Source organism: Lonchura striata, chromosome 22 (genome assembly GCF_046129695.1).
Source record: "Lonchura striata isolate bLonStr1 chromosome 22, bLonStr1.mat, whole genome shotgun sequence".
Lineage (NCBI taxonomy): Eukaryota > Metazoa > Chordata > Aves > Passeriformes > Estrildidae > Lonchura > Lonchura striata.
This window is the reverse complement of record NC_134624.1, coordinates 7276967-7294503: the sequence shown is the minus strand read 5'-3', so window position 1 is coordinate 7294503 and position 17537 is coordinate 7276967. Positions and strand designations below refer to the sequence as shown.

The 17537-nt window shown below is 52.6% G+C and overlaps 1 protein-coding gene across 1 annotated transcript in view; it reads right to left on the bottom strand.

Moving 5' to 3' along the window:
* Positions 1-17537, bottom strand: part of NTNG2 (netrin G2) — a 46786-nt gene that overhangs the window by 23058 nt on the left and 6191 nt on the right. Inside the window, 1 exon segment of the mRNA XM_077787895.1 lies at positions 2608-3251. Within this exon segment, the coding sequence (XP_077644021.1) occupies positions 2608-3251 (644 nt within the window).

Below are 17537 nucleotides of genomic sequence, written 5' to 3'. Positions count from 1 at the left end.
TCCCAAAAAGCTCTGGGAGATTGTGGTGAGGGGTTTTCCTTGGTGTGAAGCTGAGGCATGAAGGATGGGGTCCAGGAGTACGTGGACTGAGAGGATCACAGAAAGCTCTCTAAACCCACCAGGTAAGGCTGCAGCACGAGAAACCATCTGGGCTCACGGTCTGCTCTGAGGGCAAAGTGCTTTGCTCTTCCCTTGGCCATGAACTCCAGCTGGAAACGAGCTGCCAAGTGCCTCATCACCCTGAGGGCACCGCCAAAATCCCGCTGTGGTACAGGGACACAGGCAGTGCCACACGCTATGGCCAGGCACAGCTCCTTCAGCCTCGGCACTGCTCACTCTGCTCTCCAGGTGGCATTTTCTGCCTGTTTTGCCCTTGACCCCTCATTTCTTCACAATCACCGCCCCTCTTGTTTCCCTGCCCCCTGTAGTGGATCCCTAACACCACGCCAGTTTTATCTAGGCACTTTCCTGCTGTTCCTCCAACACGTCCTGGAAGAGGCAGTGTGTGTCCATCCCCATCTCTGCCCACCCTTCCTCCCCCCTTCCCTGCACAGTGCTCCTGTCAGGCTCACATTGATTTCTCCTCTCTTCCTCTCAATAACCCATCCCTTGTTGAGCCATACACTAGATTTAATTTGGTTTTAGTTCCTGCACTGTAACTGGCTTTGCTTACAGCTGGAATTAGATTGCTTTTCAGTGCAAAAACCTGCTTGCTGGGACTGGAATAATCGCAGGAGCAGAGTTAATTCACAGGGAGCTTCTCCATCTTATACACCACTTATCCACAGCTCCTCAGCTGCTCACCTTCCCTGCCCTGTACCCATGGGGGCTGAAAAAATCAGCACAGGACAGGCACTGACCGGGATGAGTGTCCCTCTCTCCTTGAATCAGCCCAGCAAGCTGGAGCAGCGCAGAGCTGCATCTTCTGCAGCTCAGAACTCGGGCTGATAAAAGCAGATTTCGGAGTTTTCCCCGTTCCCAGCCAAGGAAAAGCCCTCTCCTGCAGGACCGGCAGCGAGCCCCAGCCTGGCTCCTCTCGGCCCCGGCTAAAAAGCAGCATTGCAGCTTCCACGGGGCGCTCGCAGCCCGGCCATCCCCGCCTCCGGTGGAATTTTGGATGTCTCGCAGAGGTTGCGACTCCTCCAGCCCTGGGTGTGTTTGAAAGGGGTTTTCTTCCCCTTCCCTAGCTGACTCTTTTCACTGAATTTTTAGGGATTTTCTGTATTGAACCAACCTCTGTTAGTATTAAATGGTAGTAAATTTGGCCAGTGAATTCAAAAGATGATGGGAGGCTGGGGAGGGGGGCAGAGGACAGCTGAGAGCAAAGTGCTGGTTTGGGGAGAATCCCACCAGCAGGACCTCAGGTCCAAAGTACTGAAGCAACAAATCCTGCCCAAGGCAGGCAGGAACGGTAAAAGGCTCAGAGGAGGAAGGTGTTCACGGGACACCAAGAGTATTTTAACTCTTTGAAGCATCAAGCATCCCCAGGCTGCTGTGGGAGCAGTAACAAGTCCTTGGTATCTGTGCTGATCCTAGAAGCCAAAGCTCATTGCACAAGCACTGACATCAAACATTTAGTCCTAATTTACCAGACACACGTGGAGGTGCTCTCCTACTTCTCTGCCCACATGCCTGAGCCCCCAGGACTCCTTCCTGAGCAATCCCCATGGTGGGCACCCCAAAATGCCCCCAAACCATTTGAGTGCTACAGCTGCTCATCCCAGACAGGCACCACACCATGAGAAAGACCCTCCCTGCTGTCTCCTGCCTGCCCTGGCGGGTGGGAAGGGCTCTCCCATCCCTCCCTGCAGCTTCCTTCCCCTTGGAGCCTGTTCAAAGCCAGCCTCGGTGGCACCTGCAAACATTTCTACTTGCAAGTCTCAGAAGCAAACTGTTTGGAACCGATACAAACGGCTCCTCTGTCGCTGTGGTGATGCTTGTTAGCATGGGGTGGGTGATGGGGAGATTTTTTCCCTCTCGCCTGTAAGTCTCGCACAAGCTGGATGGGAAATCAGCCATCTCGGCACTTTTCCACCTTACTTTGCTTTTTCAGTTGATGTCATAATGTAACATATGGCATTGTATAGAGAGCTGAAAAACAAAACCCAGGAGAAACAACCCCCCTCCTGCTTCCTCTGCCCCAGATGTGTCAGGGGGTTTTACCTTTACCCCAAGATTAATCTGCCAGGGCTGGGGCTGCTCAGGGTGTGCAGGACTGACTGGGGATGACCTACCCTGCTTGTGCTGGCAGGGAGCTGGAGTTTAGTGGGGCGAGCCTCATTCCACGCCCCATATCCACCAGCATCACCCCTGAGACATCTGGGCAAAGGCTGGCTGTGTTTGCACAGCTGGGACAGGGGATTGGAGGGAATTCAGACCCTGAGTGCCCATCCAAGCCATGTCCCAGCTCCCCCAGCACCAGCTGCGGGAGGACACAGCCTTGGAGGTGCCCCAGCCGTTCCCTGCAAGGTCACAGCTGCTGCCCTGCCTGGGGAGAAGGGGTGTTAGAGGGAGAAATGGTTATCTCTCGGTCGGCAGAAACGCTGATGGCTCAGTTTTCCAGCAGGAAAAGAGAAGAGACGCCCCAAGAAACCCAGCAGCCGTTACCTGCCGGTGACTTCGATGTTGGAGACGGCGTAGAAGTACTTGTACAAGTTCTCCCTCTGCACGTAGGTGCCCCCCAGGGCGGGTCTCAGCAGCCTCATGCGCAGGTCGGTGACGGTGAAGAAGTCCTTGAGCCCTTTGGCGCTCTCCAGGCGGGTGTACAAGTTGTCCATGTTCTTGAGGTCGGGGCCGGCGAAGATGGCGAAGCGGTCCCGCACCTCAAACCGCACGGTCTTCTCCTTTTTGGAGCCCGCCCAGCGGGAATACTCCTCGGTGCAGAGGACCCTGTTGGCACTGGTGGTGGAGAGGTCCCGGACCCTCCGTGCTGGCATGCTGAAGGCCTCCATGCAGTCGTCTGCGTAATACTGGTACGGGTGCCAAGTCCTGCCGTTGTCCAGAGACTTCTCCAGCATCATGATGGTGGGGCGCCCGTACTCGAAGGTGATGACGATGTCATCGGTCAGCTCGATGCTCTTGTTCCAGGACAGGGTGATGTTGGCCAGCAGCGGCTCGGGGTAGCGGCGCCACGTCACGCTCTGCCAGTACGTGGCCAGCCCCTCGTCCTCGCTGTCGAACATCAGCTTGGGCGGGTGCGCCAGGTCGGGGTTGGAGGCGTCGCACTCGTCGCTGCACAGGTACGGGTTCTCCTGGAACAACAACAGCGGTCACCAGAGGGGAAACAAAGCCTGGGCACGGCGTGGGTTTGGCTGCTTGGGTCAAGCCTTAAGTGCTGGGCTCAGCTGGGGGGTGCCTGGCTCTGGAGGATGCTGTTTCTGAGAGGATTTAAGGCAGAAAGATGCGGCTTTGCCTCAGCTGTAAGAACGGCTGAGCTCTTTCCTTTGAAAGGCCCTTTGGGAAAGGGCTTTTCAATTTGGCACGGGGTGATTTTCATAGAAAGCTCCTTCCCTGAGATGGTCTCTGAGAAACTTGGGTTAAGCTTGGCTGATTTGCAAGCCTACAGTAGAAAGCTGTGCTCATCCCTGCTGCCTTGGAGGAACTGAATGGCTGAATCCCTCCAAGCACACCCCTGCCTCCTGATTCAGAAAAGGCTGGGACCATCCCCCCAGTGCCTCTGAGCACAGCTAGAGGAGGGAAACCAAATTTCTTCAGCTCCAAGCTGGGACAGAACTGAGCAGTAGCAGAGAGAGCAGAGATCTGTGCTCCTGCCCAGAGGGAATGGGGTGGGAAGGGGGGTTCATCCCATCCAGGTGACAAAGTCCACTGCCTCCAGGCCTGAGCAGTGGGAGAGAACATCCAGCCATCCCATTCTGCCCACAAGTGCCAGTGCACAGCCAGGCTGGTGTGTTTTGCAGGGACAGAAGATCTCTTTTACCTCCACACCCACAGGTTCTGAGCTGCTCTAGGACAGTGTCAAGGTGACACACCACATGTTGAAGTTTTGGGAGTGGGCAGCTGTGCCAATGCATTTATTGCTCACCCATGTGTTTGTTGAAGCCCAGCATCACTGCCCTGCAGGAGTGAGCATGTGGGTCACCCCTGCCTTGGAGATTGTGTAGGGCTGTGTTCTGCTGGGTACAGACCACAAAAAACTCTGCAACACACTGCACATCCCTTTTTTTTTTTTTTTTTTTTTTTTTTGCACATGAAGCATCTCTTTGCTGTCACTTTGCCTCCCTCTCAGATTCAAAATCCAAAGGACTGGGGAGGGAGAGGGACTGGTATGACAGCGGGCTCTGCTGCTGTGGGACCCTACTCAGGAAGGCAGAGGCACCTGGCAGAGGAGGAGGAGGTGATAAAGCATCTGGAGCTGCTCAGAGCTGCTGGCTGGAGGTGAGGAACCTGCTGGGGTGTGAGGTCTGGCCCTCCTGAGCACAGCAGCTTTCAAGGTAAGGCTGAGCTGGGTGCTGTGCTTTGGTTTGTGGGTGCTCTGTGCGTGGCTGGGAGCCATAGGGAGGTGCTCTGTGTGGGGTCAGTGTTCCTGCCTGGCCCTGGGGATTTCCTGCAGCACAGGGGCTGTGCCAGGGTGTGGGGAGCTGATACTGGTACCTGGAGGCTCCAAAAATTGAGCTGCAGGGCTGGGTCTCAGCAGGTTGGGTGTGTCTGTGGCTGCTGCAGGTGTGGGAAGAGAATTCTCCTGTGTCCATGGCTGGCTTTGACCTGGGGAACTGTTGGAGTCTGAGTGGCTGTGAGCTGCTTTTAGGGTGTCCTGGGCACACCCAAGCACAGCAGAGAGGGGATCTGGCTGGTGTAGGACGGTGCTCTCAGCTGAATAATGGGGCTGTGCTTTGAGCATGGAAACCTCTGAGCAACACAACGTGCTTTGGAAAATCTGGGCTTTGCCACCTCCAGCCAGGCAACCTAAAATCTTGGAACGTACTTAGAGCTTCTCTACTCCATGTCTGTAAAATGGGCCTTGGGTGCCTCCTCAGAGCTCAGAGATGTGCACTGAAGGCAAGCAACTGTTTGCAAAGTCAGTGGAGGCCACAGCACCCAGGAGCCCTGAAAAACTCCTGAGGACACAAATAATTCCGTGTCTGGAGCAGCGTGTGAGCAGCACAGTGCCAATAAAGCAGGAGGCTGCTCTGTCAGCACGGGGAAAACAAAGCAGTGCGTGGCTGATCTGCAGGTGAGAGCAGGCTCCTGTGCAGGGGAGGCAGCCCTGGGGACACGAGGGGACTCCTGGAAATACAGCACACGTTGTGTTTGTGTTGGTGTGCACCAGGCTGCCAGGGAAAGCAGCACGGCATAAAACAGGTCAAAACTCAAACTGTTTTCAACCCAGTCTTGCTCTGACACACCCCTGCAAATGCCATGCTGGTTTTTATTCCTCTGTCACAGCCTCAGCCTGGGCCATGTGTGGCTTTTGTCACCTCTGTGTGTGCTGGGGCTGGAGCTGCTGAGCCCACCCTGCAGCAGGGAGGTTAGTCACAAAAGGATGCTCGAGTTGGTGTTCTAAAATCAAATAGCTGGATTATTTCTTTGTTTTTGTTTGTTTGTAGCTGTGATAACTGAAGAAGGGAAATCAGTGGAGAGCTCAGGCTTGCTTGGTGGGTGAGGTTGAGGGGTGAGGGCACCCCACAACCCCCTCAAAGAGGGGGAGATGCCAGCTGGGCTGTGCTGGGGCTCTGAGCCACGCTGGGGGGCCCTCTCCTGCCACAACAAGCTGTTCTGGAGTAGGGATTAAAAAACCCTGAGATATTGACATATTTAATATGCTCTCCTGACTCGTCACGTTCAGAGGAATTGTTTACCTCTGCTAATGAGACACAGCTTCCTGCTGGGGGATGGAGCTGCCTCTCAGCACAGCTTTGCAGTGGTGGCTGAGGGAAAAGGCAGAGAAATCCCCCTCAGCTGAAGTGCTGGGGGCTCTGAGTGTGCTTCCTGTGCTGAGGCAACATATTGTGTTGCAGTATGGTCCTCCTGTCAATGTGGCCATACAGATGGCTTAATATGACAGTCCTGAAAAGACCATCCCAGAGGTCCATTCTTGCCACTTGTCTGAAGGAGGGTGCAGCAGGTGGAGAATTGGCTTGGGATGGCAGCAGGAAAGTCTCTGACAAGCCTGCCCTGCTGCTCAGTGGCTCTGTCTGAGCAGAGCCTGTGTCTCAGAGCTCTTGCCATGAGCTTTCCTTCCCCTGTGTGCAGCAGGCACAGCCCTTGAGCTGGTGTGAGATCAGTCTCACTGAGTATTTGCCACTTGAGCTGTCCCCAGCATGGCCACAGTGGCCACCTCCAGGGCTGTGGATGATGCTCCTATCAATGCTGATTAAACAAACAAAGGGCTCTGTGATGAAACCACACGAAGGAAACATTACCCAGACAAAAGGCTGGGCAGGATGGGAGGCGGGACAGATTTCCCTGGAGCAGTGAGGGAAGTCTGATCAAGCATGATCCCCCTCCCCATGTCCCGTCTGGAGGAGCAGGGCTGGCCAGGCACGTCCCTGGCAGGGTCAGGAGGGGGGAGAAAAGGAGTGAAAACCCTTCCTGTCTGCCACATGCTCATCCCAGGGCATGGAGGTGCACAATCCTGCTGGCTCCTGTGTATCCCAACCAGCTCAGCAGGCAGCACCCCCAAAGATCTCTTTAACCACCCTGATGCTCTGGGAGGGAGGTAAAGGGCTCAAGAGGTGCATGGTTGTAACAGGGCAAGCACAAAAATAACCTCCAAGTGGCAAGGTGGGGGAGAGCCTCAAAAGCCACCGGGTGAGTCACATCACTACAGCTTCCTCTGCTAAAATGAAGTGTTCCTTTTTGGGGTTAGGTTTATTGAATTGTCCTTCCTCTGTGGGATGCTGGATGCCTTTTCTGCTGGGGGGGGGGTGGTTTGGAGTCAGCCAGGAGGGCAGGGGGGAGCGGAAACAGATGGCCACATTTTGGCTGCTCCCTTGGTCCTGGTAAGATCAGATATAGCACTGTTGAAACAATTCCAGGTATTATTTTTGAATCTGGTTTCCTCCTCCAAGCAGTGTGTCCTCCAAAGAATCTGTCCAAAGTCTCGAGATATTTAAGTCTTCAATCTAAAAGTCAGGATGCATTAGCCAGGCAAACTTGGTCTCAGTGAGCTTAAAATAAACCAGTTCACTTTGAGTCTCACGCTATTAAATCAGTCATGAGTGTCCTCACAGCAACTAGACATTGCAGATTTCAGGCTCTCCAGCTCTTCTGGTTGTTCACTTTTTGGGGTTTTTGCAGCCTTTCTTAGCCCCAGCTCAGTCCAAAAGGGCAAATCTCCAGGGCACAAACTGTGAGAGCCTCGTTGAGGACACGGTGTCTTAAAAAATGGCATCGTGGTAAGGTTGTGCCTCTGCGAGCCAAATCATGGAATGGTTTGGGTGGGAAGGGACCTTTAAAAGTCATCTAGTCCAACCCCCTGCCATGGACAAGGACACCTTGAGCTCGGTCAGGCTTCTCAAAGCCCCATCCAACCTGACCTTGAATGTTCCCACAGATGAGGCATCCATCACCTTTGAGGCTTTACCATGCTGGTATTTTATCACACTCTTTATAAAAGTTTTCTTCCCTACAGCTAATCTGAATCTGCTCCCTTTTAGTTTAAAGCCATCATCCCTTGTCCAAACAGTACAATTCATAATAAAGAGCCCTCCTCATCTTTCCTGTAGACCCTCTTCAGATCTTGGGGCTCTGAATCCTCCTTGGTGGGGCTGCTCCCTGTGCTTCATCCCCAGCCTGGAGTGATGCTGGGGTTGCCCTGAGCCAGGTGGCCTCGGGAGGTTCCCATCAGCCCAGTCCTTGAGCTGCAAATGTGCCCCAGCCCTTGGGCTCTGCCTCCTCTTGGTGCCTGGAGTCACTTCTGGGCAGAAATGCTGCAAAAGGGACTTTTTGAAGGTGACAGCAGACACTTGCTCCTTGAGAAGGAGGATTTCTTAAGAAACAAGATATTGGCCTGACAAAGCAGGATGACAGGAATCCAGGATGCTGCAGGGAAGCTGCTCCCCACCTTGCTGGGAAGGGGGGGAATGGGGGAAACCACACACAACAAAAGCCTGTTTTACAAAGCCCAGATGTTTTTTAGGGCTCTTAATGAGCCCAAAAGTTGCCTTTTTTTTTTTTTTTTTTCCTAGCAGATAATACCAGTTTTAATACTCATAGCATAAAATGATATATTTTTGTAGGTGCAATTGCTCGATTAATCATTAGGCTGTTGAATATTTTAAACAAACTAGACATCTGTTGTGAATGGTGAAAGCTGCACAGAAATAAGATTGCAGCTTTTAGATCTCTATGCCAAAGGGAAGCTGGAAAGCAATTGCAACCACTAGCTGCACAGTGAAGAAAAAAAAAACCTTAATAATAATAATAATATTAAAGGGGAAAAAAACAACAAGATTTGAGAAGAAAAAATGAGTAGATGATGTGAGGGTTTGTACTGCTCAGCCAAGGACGCTCGATCACAGCTCACACCTGGTATGATTTGTTTAATGGTGTCTTGAGAAATGTCCTGAGCTTCCTTTGCTTTTGGGGATCTTTTCTTCTTCATGGAATTGTGTTTAAGCCAAGGCCTCTGCCAAAACCTAGAGCAGCCCGGGACCACTTGTTTTTAATTACAGTCTCCTAATAAGAGTAATGACAAGGTCTCATCAACTTGGATGAGTTTTGGAAAACAAAACTTTGTGTTTTTTCAGTGGGGGGTGGAAATCCTTGGTGCATTATAGGAATATTTAATTTAAGTGGAAAAAGTTAAAAGCGTTTCTTCAGCACAAAGATCAGTGCTGCTGTGTGGGTTTCTCCTGGGTACTTTCCTCTGGAATGTTGTGGGTTGTTTTTTTTTTTTTTGAGCTGCCTCTCAAACCCACCCAGAGACCTCTCCAGGCTCTCCTGCAAGATCTGGCACTGGCTGGGACTGGGGGCTGTTTTGTAGACCTCTAAAGAGTCTGCAGAGCCAGGAAAAGCAGGTGACAGCACAGAAACTTCCTTCCCTCCTTTTTGGGACTGCTTGTGACCAAGGAAACCTTGGTCTGAACCTCCACCTCCACTCAGAAGGGGACAATTCCCTCTGTAGCCCCCACCCCATTCAGCTGTGATGCTTAAGGAGCTTCTAAGAGCATCCCAAGGTCCTTCTGTTTCTCCTGGGACATCCAAGGTCCTTCTGCTTCTCTTGGGACACCCAAGGTCCATCTGCTTCCCTCAGGACACCTCCAATGCTGCCTTTGAATTTCTGCTCAAAGGGCAGCAGATGAGGTTCACAAAGTCCCTGCGTTTCCTCCTGCTGCAACTGAGTCCTGAAATTGGTGTCAAATTTCCTCCAAATCCTGCAAGAAACAAAGGGATCAGCAGAATCTCCACGTGCACCTGATCCCTCCTGCCCTGCTCCTGTCCCTGCTGTGGAGCGGTGCCACCGCAGGTGTCCTGCAGCCTCCCCTCTCTGTGTGTCACGGGGTGCCCACGGCACATGGGGGTCCCCAAGCTGCAGAGGGGACCACAGGCAGCTCACCCCATCCCTGCCTGTCCTGTGGATGTTCTGGAACACATCCCTGCCAAAGTTTTCTTTTCCCCACTCCCCTCCCCTGTCCAGCTGGATCCATTGAGCTGTGGGGCTTCACTTCCCTTCCATGCCCTGGCCTGGCTTTCCTCACAGCCAGGGCTCTGCAGGATCTCTGTTTCCCTGCTGGGTTGGTTCTAGCTTTGCTCCAGTGTCACAGCACAGGGAGATCACTCGCTGAGCATGGAAGGTGCCTGACCCAGCTCCAGTGCCACCCACCCTGAACCTCCCCAGTGACACAGGGTTCAGCCTATTTTCTGCAACACACATTTCTGACAAGGGCCACCCTGAGTGATGTGTGTTTTGGGAGACTTCCTTGGCTTTTCTTCCAAAAATCACTCCAGGACGTGATGCTGCTTCCCAAACAGAATTGCATTTACCCAGGAGAAAACACAGGCTTGTCCTAATGACATTTCAGGGTGTTTTCACTTGCTACTCCTGATCTGAGGGTTCAACTGCTCGATCTGGATTTATGACAAGGCAAGGTGATTTTATGATCAAAAATAACATTTGTGAGTAATTAAGTTTCATGCTTTAGGGCATAAACTGTAACCTGCCAGTGGCCAGGGTGGGACTCTAAGAGAGCTGGAAGTACTCTCTGACAATTAATTTTCACTCTATTCATGGGCTGGGAGGGATCAGAGGGGTGAAACAACCGTAATTAATTTACAGCGATTATTTCCAACAGCTGGCAAGTGGCATAACTCACTGCAGAGAGGGCTGGGAGCACGGAGAGGGATCAGGAGAAATATGAGGCCCCTCTTATGCCAAAGAGCCCCACAAATCCCCTTCCCTGTGAGCCCAGGTGAAGGTCTGTGCCCTCCTCTGAGGAACATGGGAGGACACTGGGATCTGCCTGGCCAGGTCCACTCTTTTTGCACTGATTTCCCTGTCCCCCAAGTGGGCCATGGGCTTCCCCCAGTGCTCAGGTGTGACTTGAATCTGGAGAACATCTCAGGAATAGCTTTGGGATGCCTGTCAGCGTGCAGGGAGAGGTTCCAGATGGGGCCAGCACCACAGCATTGGACTGTGGAGACTCTGGGGAGTCTTTCTCCAAGATGCTGTGTTTTCTGCTTTTTTTGTTGTTGTTTTAAAAATACCTCTTTGGTCAAGCTTTATATTTTAGATAAGACAGGAGCTGTCTCATAAGGTAGAAAATGCAATTTTCCCATGGGCTGCCTGAGCGACCGCCTGGGAATGCTCCAGCAAAGCCTTCATCTGCACATCCTCCAGGCATCACTCTCCTCTTCCCAGTGCCCCTCCAAAGGGGCATTTTGAGGTGGCCCACATGGGTTGGAAGGTTCTGGCAAGGCACCTGGGTGTTGGTGAGGGGTTATATTGCAGCTTCACCTCTGCAGGGAAAGGGCAGCTGGGATGGGATGGGATGGGATGGGATGGGATGGGATGGGATGGGATGGGATGGGATGGGATGGGATGGGATGGGGTAGGATTCGAAGCTCAGAGAGGGCTGGTGGGGTGTTTTGCTCACTCATGTGTCCTTCCCCTGCCCCCTCCCTCCCCCAGCCATCTGCAAGGGGCTCTTATTAGGGCAGAGACAGCAAAAGGGGAGAAAACCGTCCTCGCTAACAAGCTGTTTGCTGTTTATGAGCAGGTAAAGGCAGAGCTGGGATGAATTATTAATAGGGTGGAAATGGGGTCCCTCCACAGATCTGCTGCTAATTCTGGCTCAGCCGAATGTCACACCCTCCATCTCCTCCCCGAGCGTGGTTTGGGGGATTGATTGCTCCTCCGCTTCCTTCCCCTTCCTGCCGGATCCGAGCCTGTCCGAGCCCAAGGTGACCCCTGGCCGGGGCGCTGGGACGGGCCTTGCCTGGGTGCGGGTTTGGGAGAGCGTGAGTCAGCAGAGCCAGCCCCGCTGGCTCCGGCTGAGACACCGGGACGCACTCAGCGAGACATTCTGCTGCTCTGCCTCTTCCCTTTGGCCCGAAGCAGATACTCATTCACCGACCAGCGCCGCTCGTTCGAGGCTCCCGGGCTCCCTTGGGCCCGTCTCTCCGCCAGAGAAGAGATTCAAGCCCTGCTCGTGGCTGCTCTTCCCCTTCCCCCTCCAGCCTGCTCTGAATTCGAGAAGCATCTCGTTCGTATTTCATCCAGGCTCAGCACTGTGCCCTTCTCTCCGCCAGCCCTGGGGAGGCATCACCGTGCCAGACAGGGTGGCAGGGCAATGTCCCGTCTCCAGATGGGAAAACTGAGGGAGGGAATTCAGGAGCAAGTCTGGGCTTCACAAGGCATTGAGGGCTTCACCTTTCTGAGGACTGAACTCCCTTAGGCACCTGCAGCAGGGCAAAGAAGTGGCTCCCTAACCCAACCTTGACGTGAGGCTCAAGGAAATCTCTGCTCTCATCCCACGCTGTCTCTGAAACTCTCCCTGTGCTCTGGCAGCGCCTCACAAAAAGGGTCTGAACTGGTCTTTGCACTGGAAACGGCACAACCTCAGCAAAAGGGTGACATCCAGGCAGGAAGCATCCTTTCCACAAAGGGAGGATCCAGAGGGAGATGCAGCTTGTCGTGCACGGGGGCTGACCAAGTCACCTGCCCACCCTGCCCACACAACCGGCTCCGCTCCTGCGCTGACACAAATCCCCTCACGCCCACTCTGTCTGAGCCACGAACAGAAAATCTGGTTACACGAGGAATTTCAGCCTCCAGGCTGTAACCAGCCCAGCCCGTGGGTGACCTGTCCAAGAAGGGTCCCAAGCGTGCTGTTTGCAGAGTGCCTGGAAGCAGCACTTCCATTTCCAAGGCCCAGGGAGGGCCTGGCAACAGCTCTGGATCCCCTGCCCAGCACCCTGTCGATTTGGGGGCGGCACAAGGGTTAACGCCGCCCGGAAAATTCCACTCCTAAGCAGATAATCTCATCTGTGCTGGGTATACACACACATCACCCGCAGCAGCCTCCCGTGGAATCATTTTTGAGCAGCTCTTTCTTTGTGGACTGCTAATCCCCCGGTGAGCCGCTCTAACCCCATCCCTCCTGCCGCCCTGGGCTCACCTCCACCCCCACCTCCCTGCCGGGGCTGCACCCCTCAACCTCCCCCTTTGGCTGTGGGGTGACCTAAAGCCTGGGATCAGAGGCCAGGGATCAGATAAACCAGACATCCCTCAGCTGGCAGCCGTGGGCACGCGTTCAAAAAGCGGCAGATTAATCCCATTGACTGCTTTTTAGCTTGTCTCCAAACTCAGACTTTCTGTACCATGGACTTGCAAGCTTTGCTCTTCCCAGGGCACTTCCCTGAAGCTTGTTTACAAATTAAGCTGCTTGGATTCCGCCCCATCCCTTCCCTGCCAGATTATTAAGCCCTTGCATCTTGCTACAGAGATGTGTTTGTGTCCGCAGCCCCAAGCAGCAGGAGCACAGCAGCAGCGACCTGTGTGCAGGGCTGCAAGTGCATTATTGATTCAGGACTAAGAAATTGCTTAGGAAGTAGGAAAAGTGTCCTGCTCTCTAAAAGCTTGTGCGCCTTGTAAGCTCAATACAAGCAGCCTTTGCAGAGAGGCTCGCTACGCCACTATTAATAATTTATTCTGTGAGAGAGGCCCTGATAGTTTGAATGGGGGAGGGCAGGATGCAGAGCCCGGGGGTGGGAAAGGGGAGGGAGTGGAGGCTCTGCTGTGCTTCTCAAATGGAGGTGCAGATGTTGCCCAGAGCCTCTGTGGAGGGGGCACAGCTGGGTGATGGGTAGCCCTGCACCCACGCCAGCCTCTGATCAGAGCTCCTGTGTCTGTCTGCTGCATCAAAGGCTCTGCCTTTGCTGCTGTGGGAAAAGTATTTGGCTGCTTTATGCTCTGTGTCAGGGGAACAATTCAGCAGGTGCCTGTCGGGGGTTTGGATTGAGTTGTGTCAGCCCAAAACATGTCCTGGCTGTCCCTCAGACCCCAACAGTGATCCTCTCCTTAGACAGGGCTCCCCAAACCTCCTGACTGGCAGCACTACAGAGCTGAAGCAGCTGACTCAGCCAGCAGATGGGGAGTTACAAACCCTTTGGCTGGAGTAGAAACCAGTTGAATCTGTGCTAATTCTCCCTTTGGGACATGGAGGTGTCGAGGCAGGACTGGACACGGTGGTGGCAGTGTCCCCATGGAGCTCAGCACCAGGGCCCCACTGCTCTGGGGGCGTGCAGCATCTTGGCAGAGGCTGCAGTGGTGGCTCCTGCATGGGTGGGAGCCAGCCCTGTGACTCTGCAGCACTGAGCTCCTGGGCCCCTGTGGCTGGAGCCTGCTGGGGACAGCTGACCCAAGCAGAAATCCACCCTGAACCAAAAGGCAGAGGTTCCCCTAAGCCTGGCTGCAGGTGGCACTGGTGCCAAACGGGGCAGGGCAGTGGAGCAGGGCAGGAGAGGGGTCAGTGCTGCAATTGTCCCCTCTGGGTTTGCTGGTGGCCCTGCCTGGAAGAGGGAGGGCAAGAGGGAACCTCATGGGACATCTCTGAGGCTGCAGGGAATGGCTCATCTACCTGGGGTGAAAGCTGGAATTCCAAATTGCTTTTTGCCAGGGCTTTGCAGGCAGTAGCTTTTCCCCAAAGGCATCTCCAGAATGGTCACCCAGCAGTGCTCTGCGGTTTGGGGAGGAAAAAGCCCCTTTGGGGTTTTCCAACACAGAAACCTGCACTCTGTGTTGAGCTGCCTAAGTAACTGGGTCAGCCAGAGCTCCACGTCTCAAAAGGCTGATGGTAAAAGGGTGGTTTGGGATCTGAAACTAAGATCTGAAACTTAGAACTGGACTTTCCCTCAGGGAAAACACAGCATGGTAGGATAGCACCTCTTCCTACTCAGGCAGGATTTTCTGTAGGGAGAAATCCTTTTAAAGTTTACTGGAAAATCGAATCTAAATCTATGCTATAGAATACAATGCAGATTTTAAAATAAATAAATAGGAAGGATTTCCCTGAATACCTTTGGCTTCAAAATTTGCCTGTGGAAAGCTGTGGTACCTGGAGCTGCTGTATAAGGGCTGCTGTAAGAACTACTCTCCCAGCTCTGGCCACACTTCCCAGCAAGTCTTCAGTCCTTTCTCTTCTGTTTTTCCCATCTGGACACTGTTCCCTTTAAAGAGCAAAGCTTTTCTTAAAAGTAGTTTACTCTTCCTGAATACGTCAAGGTGTAGGGAAAAATTTTCTGCTCGCTGTACCAATTAAATCTACTTGACGGCTTCGTTTTTATCACTGTGTCTTTTCCATCAGCAGCTGGAAATGATCCTTGTTAGGGGAGTAGCATCCCCACTTTACAACAAGATGAATCCCGACCTGGGCACTTAAGGAAATTGTTACAGGCTGTTGAGGGAAAATCCCGTTTGCTCAGCACTCTCTAATTTGAAGCTGAATTGTATTCTCTCGTTTTTCTGTGAAGCCTTTCCTTTTAAAACACCAGGATCCTGCTGCACTCTGAAGTAGCCTCAGTGGCAGGAGAAGAGCAGTGTGTAATTTGCTGAGCAGCTAATAATGTATAACCCAAGGGTCTGGCCCCAAGGGCAAGGAGCCACTGATCCTGACTTCAAACATTGTCCTCTGCAGCAGCCCTGATGCTGGGGAGTCATTAAGGGTGGGAACAGAACCAAAAGGCTCCAGCTCTTTCTCCCACACTCAAAAGCAGTGCAAGGGGTGGCTTGGGAGATCTTCCTCTGGGTGGAAATAGCAGCAAGTTGTCTTTTCCAGGCTTTCCTCAAAGGAGAGGGGAGCATTTTCCAGGTGTTAATTTAAGGGACTGCAGGCTTCGAGGGGGAAGAGGGGCTGTTAGCACTTTGCAGCTGTGAAAAGAAAGTCACATCTTTCCATCCCTACAACCCTGCCAGGGGTGTACAGGTGATCTGACAGCACAGAGTGAATTTCTTGTGCTGCTGAATGCTGGCATGAAGGCAAAGTGATCATCCCCAGGGCCATACAGGCTCCACAATGAAGAGAAAAGGGGAGTTCCAGCTCCCTCTGCTACAACCAAGGATGGTTTGCCACCAGCAGTGGGTAGTGCTGATTTATTCAAGGAGGAGGGAGAATATCTGCTTTTCTTGGAAAGGATTTTCCATTGGACTTGTATACAGGCTCTGCTTAGCCCAAAGGATGTTCTTGAACTCTAGGGCAGTCAAAAGGCTGAGAATACCTTGTGCTTTGCCCCCTGGCTCTACTCAAGGTAGAACTCTGGTGGGCTGGGAAAGGGCTGTGGGTCTCTGCTCAGGGTACCAGAAGGGATGAATCCACCCTTTAACCACCAAAACATGCTGCACCCTTAAAAATGCTTTTGGAAGAGCATTGCTGAAGCAATTCTTTTTTCCTTCTTACTGTAAAAACTTTGGCTTTACCCTTCTTATTTAAAAAAAACTTTTGGCTTTTAATCATCCCTAAATCCACAATCCCTTGTTTGCACCTAAACAGGTGTACAAAGATACAGATGAGAAGAGTTGTATGAGATGGGCTAAAAATGCAAGGGAAAGGGTTTCTTAGCCCAAAGGTTTGTCTGCTTTTTCCAGTGTTAGCACCCAATCCACAGGAGAAACAGTCCTTTAGTACAAGCCTTATAACCACATGTCATTCAGAAAAGTTTAGCTAAGAATTAAACTAAACATCCAATTTGGCTGCATGTGTAATGAATAAATAAAGCCTTTTCCTTTCATGTACCCGTGCCAAAGTCAACAAGCTCTATTAGCTGATGAAACAATGCTGACGCCAAATAAAAATACCCCTGACCCATCAATATGGGCTGAGAGCTCGGCCCTGCATCAAAGAGTGTTGTCAGAACAAGAAATACTGTCTTGACACCTTTGGGGGAGAAAAAACTCCCATTCCTGCAGCAAGGTGGGTTCCCCGTGCTCTCACTGGGATGTCAAGGAGCAGCAAAACCATCCCATAATGACTGTCTGTTATGGACACCTCTCTTTGTTTCTGCTGGAATGATTTGGAAACCCCTTGAGCTGCAAGGAGCTGGGGCTTTGGTGTTTGTTTGCTCCCCACTGCATGCCCCGTGCGTGAATTCCCCACAAAACCTGAGGCATTTTCATCCTGTGTGCAAAATGCTGATGCTGGGAAGTGAAACTCCCAAAGGTCCCTGCTCGGTATCAAAGAAATGCTTCAGCATCTCAGAGCATCTCAACACCTGGGAGCAGCCTGCCAGCTGTGCCACCCTCCTCCTCCTCCTGCCCACGAGGGTGGGGAGGTGAAGGAACGCCACGTCTCCCCTCTGTCCCAGGGGATGGGCAGCTTGGCCATTTCCCAGCTGGGCCTGCCCTGCAAACCCCTCTCCTTTGAAATCCACATTCAGCTGCTCCGAGCCATGCCCTGCCTCTGATCTTTGAGGTCTCACCCCTCCCTCGACATCCTTGCTTTAAAAGATCTGTTCCCTATTAGTTTTCAGTCGCACTTTCAGTTTCATTCAGGCTTTTATTTACTTATCCATCTGTCTTCCTGCTCCCACCTTTCCCCCTGCCCTCCCAGGAGGCAAAGTACAATTCATTTTTCAGGTGACCCAGCCAGGAAGGCATTGGTATGAATAGGAACAGGTTCAGAAACTGTGGAAAAAGCAAAACCCTTGACTTTAATAAGCAGCAAAACGCTTCCCAATCAGAAGGAAGCAGCCAAATGTGATCAGAATTGCTATAAAACACAAAGGACGTTCCTCCAAATAATTCCTGCCATCTCTTGAAGCCTCCTGGTGCAGAAGTCTTGTGAGCACTGCTGGAGCTGTGGCAGGGCAGGGTGTGATGCCGCGGGCTGTGCAGCCTCGCAGGACACACTCGCTGTCTGACAAGGTCCTGAGTGCCACCAGGACTCTGCTCCTGGCCTGCCCTGCCCGGGGACACGGTGCAGCTCATCCCTGTCTGCCTGCCTGGAGCACGGAGGGGTTGTTTGTGTGTCTTTAGTTTTGACTGCAGCTGTCTGAGCAGGGCAGGAGCCCCGCTGGGCTGCGCTTAATTCTGTGTAACTCGAGTTTAACTGCACGGACAGTCCCCTGCTGTTTTGAAAGACACC